The sequence below is a fragment of the Zonotrichia albicollis genome, chromosome 9, assembly GCF_047830755.1.
Source record: "Zonotrichia albicollis isolate bZonAlb1 chromosome 9, bZonAlb1.hap1, whole genome shotgun sequence".
In the NCBI taxonomy this organism is placed as follows: domain Eukaryota; kingdom Metazoa; phylum Chordata; class Aves; order Passeriformes; family Passerellidae; genus Zonotrichia; species Zonotrichia albicollis.
In genome coordinates, this window is record NC_133827.1 from 14,207,597 (window position 1) to 14,228,503 (window position 20,907).

General features: G+C 45.3%; 1 protein-coding gene across 1 annotated transcript in view; it reads left to right on the forward strand.

Moving 5' to 3' along the window:
* LOC141730041 (uncharacterized) overlaps nucleotides 1–20,907 on the forward strand; it is a 71,726-nt gene that overhangs the window by 2,396 nt on the left and 48,423 nt on the right. The window contains exons 2-3 of the mRNA XM_074546678.1: nucleotides 2,102–2,689; nucleotides 2,750–2,822. Coding sequence (XP_074402779.1) covers nucleotides 2,102–2,689; nucleotides 2,750–2,822 — 661 coding nt within the window. The remainder of the gene's footprint in view (nucleotides 1–2,101; nucleotides 2,690–2,749; nucleotides 2,823–20,907) is intronic.

Genomic DNA, 20,907 nt, shown 5'->3' on the forward strand with positions numbered 1-20,907 from the left:
ATGAGAAAAGGACCACCGAAGGGTTAAAAACTGTTGAGCCAGTTGGGAAAGAAAGTCTCATGCGTATTTAGTGCGTTTACAGATGGTGTCTGCAGAACATGCCATGCTGTACTCGAAGGGGCATGCTGCCCTGTTCTGAACAATGGAACTGGACTTTCTTCCAAACTTCAGGCCTGGCTGGACTGAGCTCTGGGGTGGCTTCCCCCCCCGCTCCAAGAGAAGACCCCTCTTGCCTGTCTTCAACCACCTTGACAGACCAACTGAAATGCGAACCCCCTCATCAAAGAACCAAGAACCCCTCTGGCACCCTATTGGCACCCCCATGGCACCCCCCTGGCAACCTCCTTCCAGAGACTGGGACTGTACCCCCTCCCAACTCAGGGAAGGGGGAGAACCTGCCCAGAGTAGACGTACCTGGGAGCATTCGGCCATGAAAACAATGGACTTTTCCCCTCCATGGAAACCTAATTGCGGCCACCCTTCCCCCAACCAAGAATAGTATATCTGGGGTTCGGTTCGACTGCCTCTCTGAGTCTCCCCAAGACGTGTACCAGCGAGCATCGGCGGCGGGACCCCGAAGGCATCACGTCTTGGTAGCTATACCCCATTCCCTGACCTTCTCTCCTTCCTTTTTCCTTATTCTATCCTTCTCTTCCCCGGATCCTCTAACCAATGCCTATTTAGCTGTGGTTATTATCAATAAATTCCATCTTGTTGATTTGCTACTGCAAACCCCTGTGCCTTTGTTGGTTATTTTTGCACCCAAAAATTATTCGTCACCCGTTCACTTCGGGCGGACCCTCACATAATTGGCGTCACGGACAGGATTCCATAGCCAGTGAGATTTTGCAGGTTTTGTGTAGTCTGTAACCTCTTGCAGACTGCATACACCAAAGCCAAATCTCACGCTCGATTGAGCACACAGGCTCCGGAATTGACAAAAAAGGTTTTTCGGTGCAAAACAGGGGAAACTCTTACTGTCACTTTTGTTACTGATCTTACTGGCACGGACACTGACACTGATACTTCTCCTGATCCTGATATTGATGCTGTTACTGATATTGATATTGATACTGTTGTTGTTGTTGTATTTGAGTTGAATCTGAACCTGTTGTTGTTGTATTTGAGTTGAATTTGAACCTGTTACTGTTGTATTTGAGCTGAATTTGAACCTGTTACTGTTTTTTACTGCTGTATTTTTTATTTTGTGTACCTGGACTGTCTAAAAGGGAAGGGGCAGACTTGAAGTAATTAAGCAGTGCCTTTTAGACAGATATTGTCCCTTCACCTACACAGGGAGCGAGGGGCGACCCAGCGAAGGCTGAGCGGCTTTTTCCCTGTTCTAGGTTTCTGGTCCCCTCACAAAGAAAATATTTGTGTGTGTGTATGAGTGTGTGTATCTAGACTGTCTGGAAAGGAAGGGACAATCTGAAGCAATTAAAACAGTGCCTTCCAGACAGATTTGGTTTCTTCAGCTATCTAGGGAGACAGAGTGGAACAAAAAGTCTGTGTAACTTGAGTTAGCAAATTAGCTCCCTGGTATAGTCCTAGTCCCTTCACACAAAATGAGTGAAAATCTCGATCCTAAAGCAAAAGCTGATTTTTACACGTTGCTTGCTAAACACAATGCCAAACCGTCATCTGGCAGAGAAAATTGGGCAGAAAACAATTGGTTCAATTTGGAAAACATCATTGATAGAATATGTTCTCTGCAACATGAATCAAAATTCAAAATGGGTAAAAATAAAAGCATTCTTTGCTCAGTCCTTGGAGCATGTCTTACTGCAGCCATAGAAAACCGCTGTAAACGGAGAACTGAGGAAATGGTAATTATAGATTCCCTTCAAAATTTGGTTGGAATTTTGCAAAAACAGTTAAATGAGGACAGAAATGAAATTTACAAGCTGCGAGCTGCCCTTAGGGAAGAACACACCAAAACCATACACAAAATCAACTCCTCTACAGAGGAGGAAGAAAAGGTAACACCTTCCATTAAAAAGATTTATCCTTACAAAGAAATTGAGGCAGCAAAACAAAACTATTCTTACAAAGAATCTGAAACAGTTACAAATTGTGGGGAAAATTGTTGTCCTCATTTGAGACCTTTTATTAAAACTGAATACAATTACATTAATGATGAAGACATGGATCCCCACATAACAACCAAACAAACACCATTCAGTGCTACCGAATTAGCTAAACTAAAAAAGGAATTCGGTCGCCTTCCCCACGAATCAGAAACGGAATATGTGTTCCGTGTGTCCCTCACTGGCGGAGACCAGATTAAGTTAACTGAACAAGAGGCCAGTGGTTACTGGGGACATGGTGTTTTCCTAACAACAGGAGATAAGCGTGATGCCTGGTCTCTAACACAACGTGCAGCCTATTGGGCTGGGGGAATAAATCCCCTGGAAAGGGGTGATCCCTTAGCAATTGCCACTACCCCTGACCAAATCCTAGAAAGTGTACAAAAAGCTGCATGTTTGCAAATGATTCATGAGAAAAAATTAATTCGTGGTTTTGAATCCCCAATGCAATTGCCTGTGAAGCCTGAAATTATGACCCCTTTAATTCGTGGGCTTCCAGAAACATTGAAATCAACAGCAATCACTATTCAAAAAACAGTTATGGCTCTAAGCCCAATAGATAGACTAGAAAGATTTCTTAACAACTCCACTGATCAGTCTGAGTCTGCCCCATCACCCTATACACCAACATAGACCCCCACAACACCATCTGACACATCTAGCAGCAGCCGCAAAATTTGGACATGGAGTGAGGTAGCAGTTGATTTAATAAACTATTGCAGACAGTATGGGCCTGTAAAAACCCTAGAAGAAAAATCAGAAAAAGCAAAAGGTGTCCGGTTTATGGGAACCCCTAACACTGAAAACACAGAACCAGGGAAACAGATTTCCAACAGACAACGCTGGTGGATGCTGGGAATAAAGAAGGGGGTTCCCCGGGACATAATGGATGGTCTACCACTTGAAAAATTGCAGAAAATAATAACTAACTGGAATTTTAGAAAAACAAATACCCAGCCCAGTGCCCCGATCCCCCTCCCTCACCAGAAACTAACAAATACTCCTACCAATACACAGTTCAGTACACACAATACATCACAGTCTTTCACACAGAACACAGGCAATGAGCCAAAGTTAACCCTTCCCCAGTTTCTCCCTCGTAACCTGGGCAGTGAGGCTGCGTCTCAGCCCCTCCCGCAGAACACAGCCAGTGACCCAAAATTAACTCTTTCTCAGTTTCTTTCACAGAACTTGTACAGTGAAACCCTGGCTGCGTGTCTCCTGAAAAGCACCAGCAGTAAGCCGGAAGTAACTCTTTCGCAACTTCTTTCACAGAGCCTAAGCAACATAACTGCCCACCCGCCCGTACCCCAAAACACAAACACTGAATCTACACCAACAGAGCTTTCGGGAAACTAATATCTCCACCGCTTACAGGTGAGCAAAGGGGTGGAGGTTGGGTTTACTTACGAATGCTCACAAAAAATAAATCAGGAGACATGTTAATTACAGCAATCATGGGCCCCAAAAAAGCTCTGGTAACATAAATTGTTGATACGGGAGCCCAGATCTCCGCACTTACACATAGAGATGCTCAGAAGTGTGGAGTTGTTCCAACAATAAGGCAATGCTGCGTTCTTAATGCTTTAGGAACCATAGAACCAATGAATGTTGCTCTGGTCAAAGTAACACTCCCTGGAGAAGAAAATCAATTGGTTGTCAAAATGGTAATTGGGGACATCCCGAATAATCTGCTAGGGATGGATGTCCTTGCAGGAAGGCAGTGGGAAGACACTGAGGGTTTTCTGTGGTCTTTTGGCACTCTGCCACTTAACATTAGGCTGCTTCAGACCGCACCTGCACTGCCTTACAGTAAAATAATCAATGTGAAACAGTATCCCTTGCCTTCTGAAGCTAGAGAAGGCATCAAACCAATTATTCAGGATTTGCGTGATCAAGGAATAATAATTAACACACACTCCCCATACAATTCACCCGTGTGGCCAGTCCAAAAGCCCAACACGAAGTAGAGATTTACGATTGATTACCGTAGGCTCAATGCCAACACTGACCCTCTGACTGCAGCAGTGCCAAATTTAGCTGAACTAATAACATCAATACAAGAAAAAGCTCACACAATCATGGCTACCATAGATGTCAAAGACATGTTCTTCATGATACCTATACAGGCAGAGGACATGGATCGCTTTGCATTCACATGGGAGGGACAACAGTACACATTCACCAGACTCCCTCAGGGATACAAACACTCTCCAACACTAGCACACCATGCTTTAGATAAGGAATTAGAAAAAATACCTAAACCTGACACTGTAGCTGTGTACCAATACATTAATGACATTTTGGTGGGAGGAGAGTAAATTAAAGAAGTGGGGGATCTCCAGCAGAATATAATCTCTCATCTGGAGAGCCTTGATTTAAAGATTCCTTCAGAGAAAATTCAAAAGCCTTGTCAGGAAGTAAAATTTCTAGGAATTTGGTGGCGATCTGGTAGCACATGCATTGCACCTGACACTTTAACTTCTTTAGAGCAAATAAAAATGCCCGAAAACAAAAAAGACCTCCAGCAAGCCTTAGGACTGTTAGTATTCTGGAGGAAACATATCCCAGATTTCTCAGTCATTGCTAGGCCCCTTTACAAGTTACTAAGGAAAGGAGTCAAATGAGACTGGACTCCTTCTCAGGAGGAAGTATTACAATTGCTGATTTTTGAAGCCACAGCACATCAGGCATTGGGGCCCATTCATCCTAAAGACCCTTTCCAAGTGGAATGGGGATTTGCCTCCTCAGGACTATCAATACACATCTGGCAGCGAGGTCCTGAGGGTCCAACGAGGCCTGTCAGCTTCTTTTCCCGTGGTTTTAAAGATGCTGAGAAAAGATACACTACCTGGGAAAAAGGATTGTTTGTTGTTAGCTTAGCTCTCATTGAAGTAGAAAAAATCACACGGCAATAAGCTATCATCTTGAGAGGTCCCTTCAAGGTAATTAAAGCTGTCACAAATGGGACCCCTCCACCTGGCGGCATAGCCCAAATGTTGTCAGTCAGGAAATGGTATGCTCAGATAGAGAACTACTGCAATAGCTTTTCTGTTACAGAAGGTGCTGCAAAATTCTTGGCAATACAAGACACTGAGAGCCTGGATAGTAGTCAAGACAAACCTGTTTCTGTAATAAAAGTAGCACCACCATTCTCACCTGAAATAGCAGCAAACTGTTGGTTTACAGATGCTTCTTCAAAGCAGGAAGGAAAGATTTGGAAATATAAGGCGGCTGCTTTACATATTTCATCTGGTGAAAAAAATCATCACAGAAGGGGAGGGCAGCGCTCAGGTAGGAGAACTCATAGCTCTCTGGAGTGTTTTCCAGTGTGAGGCACAAAACACTTCTCCTGTTTACATCTACACTGATTCATATGCAGTATACAGAGGCTGCACTGAGTGGCTCCCTTTCTGGCAACAGAATGGCTGGGAAGTTAACAGAATCCCAGTGTGGCAGAAAGATAAATGCAAAGAAATCCTAGAAATCGCCAGTAAAGGAAACTTTCTGGTTGGTTGGGTAGCTTCTCATCAAACAGATGGGAATCAAGCAGGTGAATGGAAAAACAGAGTTGATGAACTAGCAAGGCTTAGCCCCCTGAAAAAAGAAACTATTTCAGAGGATTGGAATCAACTGTTAGAATGGTTACATGTAAAAAAACAGCACACAGGTGCCAAAGATCTGTACGAGGAAACACACGCCCACGGCTGGCCAGTCACCAGGGAAATGTGTAAAACATGCATATCGGCCTGCGAACAGTGCCGCAAGCGACTGGAAAGGCATCCTTTAGAGGATGATCCTCTGCATTTGAGGAAAGGTAAAGGCTTGTGGGATGTGTGGCAGGTAGATTATATTGGTCCTTTTAAGAAGTCAGGAGGTAAACATTTTGTGTTGGTAGGAGTGGAAATTGTATCTGGGTTGGTACAAGCTGATGCTTTTAAAAGGGCCACAGGTGATAATACAGTTAAAGCATTGCAGGGGTGGTTTGGAACTTTTCCAAAGCCACAAGAAATTCAGTCTGACAATGGGTCTCACTTTACTGCCAAGGTGGTTCAGGATTGGGCCAGAGCCAAAGGCATAAAGTGGACTTTTCATACTCCTTACTACCCTCAGGCTAACAGGATCGTGGAAAGGACAAATGGCCTTTTAAAGCGGTTCCTTAAGCCCCAGAAAGCAAACTGGGACTGTTGACTGTGGGAGGCTGTCAAGGGGGTAAATGGCAGGTGGGGGGTGAACGGCTGCCCCAAAGTTACTGCTTTTTACCCCACACCTCCAAGCATCATCCCTTCACTGGAAGGTCCCGACGATGCAAACAATCCATCACATTACCCTGGACAACCTGTCTTAGTGGACCTCCCCACGGTGGGCGAGGTACCACTTGTGCTGAAAACCCCTCTGAATAAATATGCATGGGTAGCCTCTGACGCTCTTGGAAAAGAGCACCGCATACACACACGCTGGATAATCCCCTCATTTTAAACTCCTTTCTGCCTCTCAGAGGCATGATTTTTTGTTGTTCTTGCTTTTACAGGAGAACCCCGAGGGACATGAGAATCATCTGAAACATGATAGCCTTGCTAATACTTTTCTGCGTATTACCACAATTTCATGGACAACCTCCTGGTGAGCAGCTGTGGCCCGAAGCCATCGTTCAGCACACCAATGTTCTTGGAACCTATCCCAAGGGCCGTTACCCGAGCCTGGCAACCCTAGTGCTGCATGACTCCAAGGTGTACCACCCGAATGAGTGGAGATGGGACCAGAATGAGTTGATGAAAACCCTGACAGATGGGAACAGTTGGTGAGTGAATTTTGGTAACATGCAGAAAGGTGGAAGGAACTCTCCATGGAAAGGCCACCTCCACCAGAATTGCAGGAAATTTTATGGAAACAGGTGGAAGGAATCATCTGGACATCCCTTCAGCAAAATTATGTCCCATGAAGAAATGGGGAAGTTTCAAAATAAAAAGTCCCCTCGCTCTGTGTTGCCGCCAGGAACATATTGGTAGTTATGCTTTAGGTCTCAAAACTAACAATCTTGCAATTACAAGAGATTGTAATGATGCATCACTTGATTGCTGGTACAGTTTAACTTTGCTCAAACGCACTTACGTGACATGTCGTTGGCAGAATGACACAGCTAGTCCATTAGGACTAAGAGGCTTGGTTTACACATTCAAGATAAACACTGTACCAAAACTCACACCAAGTGCTGTAATTACGCTCTCTCAGACGCAAGGTGTGAAGCCCTTTTCTAATACATCTCAAAGGGCAGACACTGTAAGGCCTGCACTGAGCACGGTAAACACAGCAATCACACCCCAATTGGCAGAGGCAACAGGAGGCCCCTTTACATAGCCCTGGTCTCAAGCCTTCCTGCAATTTATCGGATCTATGGGAGATGTCATGGGTCTAAACTTACTAACAGTAGTTACACATGAAGACAAGTTGTATACTTGACAAGAATGGGAGAAACAGAAAACCTGGCAGCTTCAAGGAGTAGTGCGAGAACAAATTAGCATTGGGTGTTGAATGGTTAATGGGTCTGACTATAGCAAAGCAGGAAAACAAACAGGAGCAAGTGTGTACGCACCTAAGCGTACGAGACTGCTGGCACATTTTTACACTAACTCACACTGCGGAGGTAGTTTGCCTCTAGTCCAAGGATACACAAGACCTTTCTTTTAAATTTGTAATAAATGCTGAAACCTACTTTACCACTGTCACCACTTCACCTGTACCACCGGTCATACTCATCCCAAGAATTTTCAAGATTGGACCTTATATAATCAGGAAAACTGGCCAACAACAAATATTATTCAATCCGGCATGTCTCTCAAACAGGTCAAATTGCTAATGCAGAGCAACGTTTCAGAAATCCAGCCAGCCTGTTCTCCGTTTCTGCAAACTTCCTTTGAAGGCTGGACCACTTGGCTTCAGAAACGAAGCTCTTTTAAAATTAGAACACCAAGAGACGTGACCGGTGTTATGCGTACAGGATTGGGAATTCTGAATAGCATTGATTCTGAAGTACTAATGAACAAATTGGCTGCTACAACTAGAGATCTGACCAAATTACAGCAACCACTGAGGTCATCTCTGTTAGCCTTGGGGACACACCAGTGGCTGCTGTCAAACATTCTGCCAAATTGGGAAAGAGCGAACGTGAATGACCACAAATTGGTGATTGATGCACTTAGTGCTACACAGAACAATGTTTCCCTAGCCCTCAGCTGTATCCAGGCACAACTGTGGATGCAGTCGGTCTCTGCTTCAATTATAAGAGAGGGCGAGGAAAGCACCTTCCCCACAGAAGTTTGGAAAATAATTTGGGACAGTGCCACTGAATTTGAAAGAGAATTCCAATCCTGGTGGAACCTGGTGAACTTTACCTATGATCCCATTTCAAACACAGCCACTGCTTTTGTTTTAACCATACGCAATGCTTCTGTACATTTAGTCTTCCCTGTTACTGCATTAGGATTAAACCATGATGGAGCTGTTCTCTATCCCACTGAACATAGGGGATGGGCCCGTCAGGTCAATGACAAATGGCAAACTGTTAATCTGGAATCTTGTATTGTCCGAGAACAACTGTTGTATTCTCGTTGTATTCCATATCTCTCAAGTCCCATACTGTACCAAGCTGTTCTTCTCTGCAGCACAGTTCTTCGTGTGTCCTCTCAGGGGCTCCTCCTAGGCCTCTCGATCCACCTCTGTTTATTCCAGTTACCTTCACGAGCTACAGCTGCTGCCCAACTAAGGACTTCGCAGCTGTAGCTTGTTTGGAGTAACTAGGACCCACACAGATCTTACAGGGACTCTCTCCATAAGGACCCACTTATTTAATACATAGATCTTATAATACATAGATCTTAACAGGGACTCTCTCCATAACAATACATATATTCCGGCCCCCACAAACAACAAGGGTTCATCTGTGAAAGCAATGCAATCGTAGCTCAGGATATCTGTTTAGACACAGAGCAAAACATCTGTCATTTTGAGATTCGTCCTAAAGAGGCTACTGAAACAGTTCTTCTATACATAGGCAATGGCTGTGCATGCTTTAGAACCATTTGTGATTTTGTTTTTGTGGAAGATATTGTGGTAGATACAAAGAATCACTCAAACTTTTGTGCTTGTAACTTTACTAAGATTGTAGGGTGTGATTTCTCTTATGAAGCTCCAGTTACCTCTCACTACATATTGCAATCCAACTACACACTGATTCACAAGCTGATGCCCACTCCTATCAGAATGAACCTCACCCTTGTGAGACAACTGCTGCTCTATCAGGACCTGGTTGAAATTCTCAAGAACAAATACACAGGGTTACGGAGAGGGTAAAGCAGGATGCTGAGCAAAGGTGGTGGGATACTTTCTTTGGGTGGTCACCTACTGCCACAGGTGTCCTGAACAGTGTGTGCCATCCAATTGTTGCTCTTTTGATTCTAATTACACTTGGTTTTTTTATCTTGTCAGCAGCCCTATTCATTCTGAATGGGAACATGATGAAAAGGCTAAGGAGATTGATGTCTGTAATCAATGCACACCGCTTAGCCGATGTCCTCTATACTATAGACATCCCCAAAACATTTGACACAAAACAATTATGATTTGAGCATGTGTGCTTTAGAGCAATTTTTGGTTCTCAAGTATGATTTACAGAAGGTTATTTTGGTCTTTAGTAGATTATTTTAGAAAATAATTTTTAAAAGACAATGCTTACATTATGATTTATTTGTTGTTTTTGTTTTATTTGTGATTTGTTTCAACCATTTTTTGAAATTGTTATACAAATGATATTGCTTTAATTAATTAACCATTTTTTGGAAGTTATTATAATTAGCCATTTTTGAAATTGTTATAAAAGAATAACCACGTGTGAAAATTATTATGATAATCAATATTAATTATATTTGTTTATTGCTTCCCTCTCCCCTATCTTTTTCTTTTCTTTTCCCTCTCTCTTCTTTTTATCCTCCTCTTTTCTGTCATCCCTATTTTTTCCAGGTTATGCTACCAACATGCAACGAGTTCTGAAGATTCATCAACGACACTCCAGAGTTCTGCTGATGAAGATCCCTCAAGAAAATCGTGAGTCATGGGGTCGTGTGAGAGTCTGTCCCAAATGTCCTTCATTTTTGCCTCACAATTGTCATGAAGAAAAGACCACTGAAAAGTTAAAAACTGTTGAGCCAGTGGGGAGGGGAGGTCAGGAGCTTCTCAGCTCACTGTTTCCACAGGTGTTTGCAGAACATGCCATGCTGAACTTGAAGGGGGCATTCTGCCCTTTCTGAACAATGGATCTGGACTTGCTCCCTGCCTCCTGGCCTGGCTGGTCTGAGCTTTAGGGTGGTGCCCCCCTCCAAGAGAAGACTCCTCTCGTCTGCCTTCAACCACCTTGACAGACAAGCAGACATGTGAGCCTCTTCATCAAGGAACCAGGACAAGAAATCCCCGTGCAAGAAAAGCCCCCTCTCACCTTCTTCCAGAGACTAGGACTGAACACCCTCTCCAGCTCGGGGAAGATGTGCACGAAGGGGAGAAAAGCTGCCCAGAATAAATGCACCTGCGAGCATTGGGCCATGAAAACAATGATTTTGCCTGTTGTTTGACTAGGACTCTGTGCACCTCCCTTTTTCTGTTCTTTCCCCCTCCTTGGAGACCTTGGTTTCAGCTCCCCTTCCCCCCAACGAAAAAATCATATAATTGGAGCCCTGGTTAGCCGCGCTTTTTGAGATCTCCCCAGACGTGACCCAGTGAGCTTCGATGGCTGGACCCCGAAGGACAAAAGCGGCACCACGTCTCAGTAGCTATAACTCCTCCACCCTCCTGTCCTTCCTCTTTCCTTATCTTCTCCCTTTCTTCCCCAGTTCCCCTCACCAATACTTTTCAGTTGTGGTTATTTCAATAAAACTACATTTGTTAATTTGTTACTGCAGATCCCCTGTGCCTTGCTGGATATTTTTGCACCAAAAAAATCATCGCGTTAAACGTTAACCGGAACGGACCACAACAGTAATGAACAGAACAAACACCTGGGAAGTCCAACAATGCATACTGCAAATCATCAGAATTTTGCATTGCCCAATTAAGATAATCTTTTTTCAATGGTAAATAGATAACTGCAAATTCTTGACCTGCTAAACTTAACAATCTGCTCCTGGCCTTAATTACAATTTGTGCTATCATCTCTAAAACTGTGAAAATAGTTTTTGGAAACTTCTAGGGAAGAAAAATCCACTCTATTATCAACAAAGGATCTCTCTCAGAAGGGTCCCACAGAAAAATGAGACCACAAAGTGTAATTTTTTCTCCTAAAATTGCAAAAAGGAAAGAGTTTTCTGGAATACAGCAATGAGCTTGCTATCTTTGGAGAGCTCCCATGACCGTGTCAAGGGCTGAACGAGCTTCGGGTATTAAGGTTCTTGGATGTTGTACCTTCCTCTCAGTAAATCAAAAAGTGGACCCAGTTCATCATTGGTGATTCCCAAAACAGGTCTGACCCAATTGATTTCTCCCAAAAGCTGCTGTAAGCCTTGCAGATTGCTGACACTGGTCTGGAGCTGGATCTTCTGTGGTGTTATTGTTTTCTCAGTCATCTTCTATCCAAGATCCTTCCAGGGTGGAACTTCCTGGATTTTTGTAGCAGAAATTGCAAGTCCAGCATTTTGAATTTCAGTAACAACACTAGCACGGGTTCGCTCCATCTCTGCCTGCGTTGGAGCTGCGATGAGAAAATCATCCATGTAGTGCAGAATCATGGATCTGGGAAACTTCTGTCGAACTGGAGACAAAGCTTGGGTAACAAAATACTGGCAAATTAAAGGCAAGTTCTTCATTTTTTGGGGCAATGATTTCCAGTGATATCTCTGCATGGGTTCTCTTCGATTGATAATGGGAACTGGAAAAGCAAATCTTGGAGAATCATTGGGATAAAGTGGAATGTGGAAAAAACAGTCCTTTAAATCAATGACAATGAGAGGCCAGTGTTTTGGGATCATTGATAAAGAAGGGAGTCCAGGTTGATGAGGTCTCATGTCTTCAATCACTTAATTGATCTTCCTCAGGTCATGAAACAACCTCCAGGAGTCCGATGTCTTCATATAGATGATGAACACTGGTGAAATCCAGGGACTATTTGTGGGGGAGATGTGACCTTGTTGTAATTGCTCCTTTACCAATTTTTTAAGGATATTTAAATTTTTCTCTGTTAAAGGCCATTGATCAATCCATATAGGATGATCAGTTTTCCAGGTCAGCTTTCAAGTGGCAGGTTTTGACGTGGTTTCCATCAAAGGCCCACTTCCCACTTCCAGTTTGGCTCCCCATTGGGACAGGATGTCTCTCTCCCAAAAAATGAGGCTTCTGAACAACAAAAGGACGCACCGTTGCTGTCTTTCCTTCAGGACCTGTAATGTTAATCATGGATGCATTTTGCAAACACATGGCAGCATCTCCAATCCCTGTAAGGGAACCTGAAGGAACCACCAAATCCCAATCATTGGGCCAGAACATGTAAGAAATTACAGTGACATCTGCACCAGTATCTGGCATGTCTGTAACATAAATTGTTTTACCACAGTGAGTCAGGCAGCAAGTCAATTTTGCTTGGTTACTGTCCCAACATTGCACCCAAAAGACCTCTGGACCAGAGGTACTAGATGGCACAGACACAACTGAATTCTTTGGAAAGTTGTTTTGCTTGGGTATATTCATGGGTAACAGAAATGCAATAGCAATAGGTGTTTTTGGTGGAATTACCATAGGAACATCAAGTGCAAGAGCTAAAATCATTAGCTCTTCATTACAATTTACTGAAACAACAGAAGTGTGGTAGATAGGGTCAGGCGTTCAGAAGATCTCGCGATGTTACGGGAAGACAGGGCCCCTGTTCCCTTAGATAAGAAAATTAACATAGGAAAGCAGCCCCCTAAACCAGATGCCAGTAATTTTCATTCCTACCCAGTAAATTGCCACCCCTTACTAACCATAGATGGTAAAAGACAGACCCCCCATGACGTAGAAAACCCTAGATTATAAAACTCCACGAGAAGAGATAATAAAGGCCTTTTGACCGTCCACCACATTGGTGTCTGCGTGCTCTTTGGCCCGAGTGACCCTGGAGAGTTTGGGTCGCCATGCTGTCTCTCCGAACCAGGTCGCCTGCCTTGTATCAGAAGGCAACACAGAAGGAAGGATTGAGAGTTTAAAAATTTTGTTGTTGGCTTTTCCTAGAATCAAAACATTTTATCTTTGTTGAAAAAGATTGACAATTCCTGTAGGAATGCTCACACAACACAAATTATTTCACAGATGAATCAGTTTTGAGGAGGCTAATTTGAACCTTGCACTTGAGGGTATTGAGCTGGAACCATTTGAGGATTGGTTAAATTAGGGATAAATGACTGACGTACTAACACCACTTGACTGGGTAACTGGCTGCCAGGGGGTACCACTACTTGTGTCTGGGCTCGGTGGTAATCTGCGCTCTTTTTTAAGTTTAACGATAAAGGTCTGCCATCAATGTCAAACTGAGAAAGATTTACCCAGCACTTAGAAAGATACTTCCCTTTTCGACATCGAGGGCAAATAGAAAGTTGTTTAGGTTGGATTGTTTTCATAGGACAATCCTTTTTAATGTGACCTGGTTTACCACAGGTCTTTTTATCAGAGTCCAACGGTGCAGTACCAACAGATTTTTCCCAAATTTTTTCATGTTTTTCTAGGAGCTTTTCAAATTTATCCATTTGTTGTGTCAGATTATCTTCCAATGTTTTTCCTAATGATTGACTTGTATGTTAGCAAGATGTTGTGCAGAAGTGAGCCTACTGCAAGCTGTTAGCATCTGTGTAATAGGTGGAGGATGATCAGGCAAAATTAAAATAATTTTTCTACATTCCTCATTAGCATTTACAAAAGCAAGGTTTTGAACAATATAGGAGCGAGCTTGCTCATCTGGACATTGCTTTTCGACTGCTTGGGTTAATCTGTATAGAAAAGAACCATAGGATTCTGTTCCACCTTGTCTCTGTTCCACCTTGTCTGATAGTAGTATAAGCATTTACATGGGTACCAGCTGGCTCAACTGAAAACAAAGCTTTTCTAGCAGCACCTTTAATATCTGTTAATACAAGCTGAGGCAATTCCACCACTTGATTTTCTGGTCTATGGTAAAGTGGATCACCTGCTATGTTGGGTAACATCTATATTCTCATAAGGACTATTTTCATATCTTTCAACCAATTTATTAAGAAGTTTTTTCCATTGTAATTCCCATACAAGATATTGTGAATTGGTTAAAATTAGGGAAGTCACATTTCGACAATCAGCAGGGACTAGGTCATTGAAATAAAAATTACTTTTCAACACATTATTAAAATAAGGAGAAGAAAACCCACTTTCTTTCAAAGATTGACGGAGTTCTTTTGCATCATGGTGAGAATGACTTTCAACTTGTGGATTTACATCATTATGACCATATCTTACAGGTAATGCAAAGAGTTGTTTCTTTGAATCCAAATATTTTTCTAAATTCTGATTAATATTAGACCAATTAGGTAATTGCAATGGAGGGTTCACTTCTGATTTAGATTGTGATTTATTTTTCCCTCTCAGTACTCTTGTGTCTGATTCAGAAGAACAGGTAGGATTGTCACTGACACAGCTGTTTCGAGAACTCTGCCTATCTCATGGCTGCTGCTTAGCTCTAATCACAGTTCTGCTGTCTCTTCAGCTTGCATTTTGTAGCCTCCCCAAAACCCTCTAATTTTGTGCATTCCCACAGTAAAAAACTGCACTTTCTTATTCTCTTCATAGAAACTGGGAGAAAACACACTATAAATATCAAGGAATGCAGTGCAAGGATGATGGGCATCCCTCAGTTATCCCAACAGATTGATGTCACTGGCAAAATTCCCTCTTTTTCCAAAGGGTTTTCATTGCTTTGGCTGCTCTTTGTATGGCTTCAGGTCATTTTTCCCTTGATTTAAGAAAATATCTTGGCCGTTCTTGAAGAATTTCCCCTTGGAGGAATTATTCAGTTCTGCAGTCTTCACTATACACCCTATTTTAAAAGACTTTTATGCTATTTTTCTCCTCTCTGTGTTTGCACACTTGTTCAACAAGGTTTTCTTTGTAAGAATATAATTCACAATATTCCAAAGGATTAAAAAATGCTTCAGTATTTTTTCCCTAAGTATTTACAAAAGAACAATTAAAAAAAATCTGTATACATGCTGGATGGAAAATGCAAGCAGAAATAAACTTGAGAGTTCTTCCAAAAACCCTTAAGAAAAAAACCCATGTATTCATCCACAGAATACAAAAATGGGCACGTTCTAGAAGAGAAAATTTGTGCAACGGTTCTGCACAGAATTCTATGCTTTCAAGCTCTTTGCCCTTCAGGGGTAGTGCCATTCTCTGAACTGTAATGCTCTGAGCATGTTCTGCTCACCATGGCAGCTTTCTGCTTTCCCCTGGTACAGATCATCCTCCCAGCAAAGGGGGAGTGCAGCCACCACAACCCGCAGCACCTTCCCACACAGCAAGAACCTGAAGGGAGAGATGGCTTTCACCAGCTGCTGCGGGTTCTGATAGTGCCACCTCTCAGCTGCTGAAAGCCTGAATTTCTGTGTTGCAGTGTGTTAGTTTATTGAGCCAAATGTTCTGTTAGCTTCTGGTATGTTCAAGTGTTCTCTGAATTATTACAGTTAGTCTCTCCCCTATGTTATGCCCTCCTACCCAAGTGTCCCTCAAGGAATCCCCTCCCTCCTCACCAGATTTTTCCCTGTCTGTCAAGACAACCCAGCCCCTTTGCCCCATCCATCAGCCCAAACCCTACTCTTTGTTCCAGAAATTTCCCTGTCCCTCACCCTAAGATCCAATCCCTATCCCAGCGCTCTCTTCCCCTTGTTCTGATTTGTTGTAGCCCTCAAAACCACACCCCAAGAGTCGCTTATTGGTTACCATATGGTGTCCACCCCCTGTTTTGAAAGATTTTAAAAACCCGTGCACAGGGGTGCTGGGGGTTCTTTCAACATCTGTTCCCTTTGGGAATGCTCACGTGCAAACCTTCCCCTCAACTCTCCTGATGAATTTGCTGCACTTTACACCACAGAAGAGCCTCCTCTGCTTCCTTCACTCACCCCTCCAGGGTTCTCTACTGCTCAGCATTTGGGCTAGAGGTCCTGGCTCAGGCAAAACCCCAACCTAGCCAGTTCCCCACTCTGGCCATTGTCCCTGGAGCATCACAGAGCTAGCCAGGGCTGTGGAGGGCAGTGACAGTGATCCATGCCCTGGCATGTCACAGCCCCCAGAGCCACACCTGCCAGGCCACAAGCCCCAGCCCTGGTCCCTACTGCGGCTTCAGCGGCTCTTGGGCATCCTCACCCTGGGTGCAAAGGCAGCCTCAGGAGCCGCCCAGGGCGCTCTGGATTCACGCTGCAGACACCCTAAAGCCAGCGCTGAAAGGGACATGGATGGGGACTGCAGCTGGATCTTCCAGTGCTCACCACTCCTGACTACTCTCTAAGTGAACCCAAACCTCCTTTGCAGCACCTTGAGCACATTGACCCTGCTCGCTCCTCCTGGAACGTGGTGTTCTCACATCCTACACCAGCCCTTTGCAGAGAGTGACCAGCTCCCAGCTGCTCTGCTACCCTGGTCTTACTTTCTCTTTGCCAGCAATGAACTTAACAGATACACTCCTGAGAAACATAGCACAACATTTGCATCTCGGGAGCTCTTTGGCAAAAAAACTCCACTATTCCCTAGTTTTTGCACAGAGAAGGAGGTCCTGACAAAGCATAAGGCACAGGCAGGGCTCTGGCATACAAATTCCTGAGCCACAGGATTCTACCCATTGTTGTTCCCAGCTGCTTTGCTGATATTTTAGAGCCAGTTCTGGACAGGGGCTGCTGCTGACAGGGTAGGAAAATTTGGAGAAAAAAAGGTGTAGGAGACAACCAAAAAAAACCAAGGGGGGAAACCCTTAGAAATACAGAGCACAACAGAAGTGCTTTGAGATGGTTCAATAGAAAATGCCACCAGCAGTGAGGTTGCTCACTGCCACCCCAGGGGCTCCTCAGTCCCCTGCTGGTTTGTGTCTGATGCAGCCCTGCCTGGAAAGGGCTCCAAGCTCTGGTGCATTCTTAGCAGCACTGAAAGAAGAGGTGAAACAAAGAGCCATTTTCTGTCCTGCCTGCAAACTCTTCTCCTTCAGTGCCACTGCCAGAGATCATCCCTCTGTCAGCTTGGCACTGTGCCTGCTGCATCCTTGTCCCTGTCCCTTGCATCAGCTCCTGCACATCATCAACACTCGCTGTCTCGCATCATGAACAGAGAGAGCTGTGTCAGAAGAGCAAGGAGTGTATTTTCTTGGCCTTTCTAACAGACACAAGAAGCATGAGTCCAAATAACTTTGATGTTTGTTCCTGCCCTCCTTTTCGATAAGTCTTTTCTGCGTTAATGCAAAAGCCTCTTTTCCTACGTGGATGGAATGATCTGGAATTGGCAGTTGCCTCAGGCTGTCAGGCACCATTGGAGTTCTCTCTTGTCTCGGATGAGGATTTGGTGAATTTTCCATTGGTCCCTTGGTGGTGTCAGCATGGGCTGAGCTCAGCGGCCGACTCCGCTGTCCCCAGGGGATGCATTGGGACGCCAAGCCCCTCAGGGCTGGAATTCGGGGTTGGGCGGGCTCGGAGCGCCCGGAGCCTGGGCCCGTGAGGAGCTGCTGCTGGCGCTGGCTGTGCTCAGCCCGCTGTGCCGAGCAGCCGCGGCCATGGAGACACAGGCGGGAGCTGTGGCCGAGGCCGGCAGGCGGCCCGGGCCGGCTCGCAGCTGCGAGGACGCCGGCAGCCTGTGGCCTGAGGCCGGGGCCGTGGCGGGCGGTTTGCGGGCAGGGCTTTTCCGAGCCGGCCGCAATGTGCTACCTCCGGTGTGGGCCCGGCTGCGGCAGAGGCAGGCGGGAGCGTGGCGGGGCCGGCAGCGGCGGGCAGAGGCCGCAGAGAGCAGCAGCCCGGCCGGGCCCGCTGCGGAGCGGCATGGAGCTGCCGGGCAGCCCTCGGCCGTGTCTGTGCGCACAGGGAAGGTGCAGAGCCCGGAGCAGAGGCAGGAGCCGCGACAGGAGCCGGCCATAGCGCCATAGCGGCAGCTCGCCGTGCCCGGGGCCGCAGCCGCAGCTCTCCCCTGCCGGCCACAGCAGCCGCTCGCCTCCGAGGCTCCGGCGCTTCCCGAAGACGAGGGGCCCGGCCCCCAGCACGTCCTGGAGCCCCGCAGCGAGAGGAGCCGCCGGCGCCGCAAAGGGCAGCGCAGAGGGCGCAGGTTGAGGAGGACGACATGAGGCTCGCTCTGGGCCACGCTGGGGCAGCTCTGCCCTGTCAGCCTTCACCTTGAGCCCTTTGCTTCTTTTCCATGAGCCCTGATCCCCGTCCTTGGCCCAGGGCCCCCGCAGCCCTTTCCAGGGCTGCAGGAAAAGCTGCCTCAGTCGCAGAATCACAGAATCACTGGCTTGGAAGATACTTTCAAGGTGGTCGAGTCCAACCTATGGCCCAATACCTCAACTAAAGCAGGGCACCGAGTGCCACATCCAGTCTCTCAAAGGCTTGCAGGGATGGTGAGTCCACTGGCTCCCTGCAGGGGTCTGTCCCAGGAAGAACCAAGATAACACTGGGGCCTTCTGCTCCCCGACGCTTGGAGCTCTGGAAGTTTGTCTTTCTGCTTAGGCAAAGGCCATGGAAAAGGACTGGGAAAAGTAATCACAAATCAAGTCGCCTACAGAGCTCTAAATTGATGTGCAAGGAATACAGAAAATATAGAAAAGAAAAAAAGGCCAAACCCAAATGGCATCAGCAAAGTCTTGGGCATGAACACATAGCTGCAAAGGGTCTTCTCAGCCCTATTTCTTTGTATTTCTGGGAACCAGAGGAATCCTGCTTGAGCCTCTGGGGAGATGGGTTTGGGAGGTAAAAGTTCATGTCATTTTTTCCCCTTGGGGCGGCTCCTGTTCCTAGCATCAGCTGAGCCTCTCTCCAGGCTAATGCCTGTTCTGATTGTTGCAGGAAAACAACTGATGGCAGACAGAAGACACTGATGCTTGCAGAGACGTGACTTTTTCCAGTGCCAGCTGGGAGTGGGAGTCAGAAGAAAAACTCCCGAAAGCACAACTCCATTGGAAGATTGCCTTCCTTTTCATTCCATAAAGAAGCTCTAGATCCACTTGAGAATTGTCAGTTGTTTGTTAAGGATGGGAAGTTCTCTTTCATGATTTTTTTCATGTGGTTTGGAAGTAGATGAGGCTCTCGTTCATTCACAAACTCCAGACCAAAGTGCCTTTGGAAGATGCCCCACGTGGCAGTTTTTGCCCAGCCATGGTACTTGTGGATATAAGAAAGCAAGGGCAGTGGTATTTGCAGCCAAAATCCGGCAAAGCTTGACTCAGCCAAAACATCCTGGGGAGTTAGAGGCCTCTAGCTGTTCCTAGAAATCAGCAGAGTTCCAGCCAAATGGTTGTGTAGCACTAAGTGCAGTCTCTTTACCTGGATCAGAGCCTTGCTCAGCTGAAGAAGCAGAAAGATCAGCAAGGAGCTCCCAAAGGCCCATCAATCATTTTGATTTTGCTCATCTTGTGTAAGTTTGCAACTAAACGTGTTTACAGTTGAGCTAATGAGAGAAACAAAAAAGTAAATAGAGGCTTTATGGTAGGGCCATGATATTCCACAAGAGGAATCACTGGTGTGCATTTCATTGGACCTCTCTAAATCCTATCCTGTAGCCCTGATTTAAAATAGGCCGATATGAACCAACTTGGAGAGACAGAGACTAAAATGGCTTATGGGGGGTGTTTTTAAGAGTGAGAAAAACTACCCAAAAGGTGTTGTTTTATGACATTTTAGAATATACTACCTGAAAATTACCAACTGCAATAAATCAAGAGTTTAAAATGGCGTGTTTAGGTATATGAATAATTAAAACCACAAAAATGTGCAGATATGAATGCATGTTTTCATAAAAATCATGAAATTATAGACGATAAAACACATGCCCTGAACTGCAATGCAAAGGCAGGTAGAACTGTACTTGAATTAGCTCTTTTTAGATTTCTGGAGTTGTTCCTTCTGAAGAGGAGCGAGGTTATTGCTGAAGAAAAGTGGCACAAGCAGGACGGGGCAGCGAGCCGTGCTCCGTGCAGAGGCTGCCAGGGGCTGCCCAAAGAGCGCCCTGCTGCAGCCAGAGCCCTCCTGGCCTGGGGCCCGGGAGCAAAGGGCCAGGGGCCCGGGAGCAAAGGGCCAGGGCAGCCACCTCCTGCTCGTCCTGACCCTGCCACCGCTCCCTGCTGCTGCTGCTGCTGCTGCGGGAAAGAGACTCTCCTAAGGCCCCATGAACAAATGCACTTACACAGCCCTGGGGATGCCAGTGAAGGAAACCATGTGTCACATAATGCATGTGTGACCAGTGTCACCAAACACCACCAAAACATGGAATTGTTGCACCTCTCTAGGACAGGCAGAAATTTAAATAATTAACTGGGGACTTGAGGGCAGAAGAGGCCGGAGGAGGAAAACAACTCTGAGGGAAAAAAACCCACCATATCTGGAGGGGAAAACATCTCCAACTGCTCAGAATTGGTCAAGGGAACATGTCTCTAATCCTCTCCTGAAAGGGATGCTTTTGATGAGCTTTGCACCTCCAATGGCCTTGGACCAGAACCAGGAAGACGCAATTATGAAAATGTTAGATAGATAGATAGATAGATAGATAGATAGATAGATAGATAGAGAGACAGATCTCATTTCTGAAATCTCTCTTTACTGTC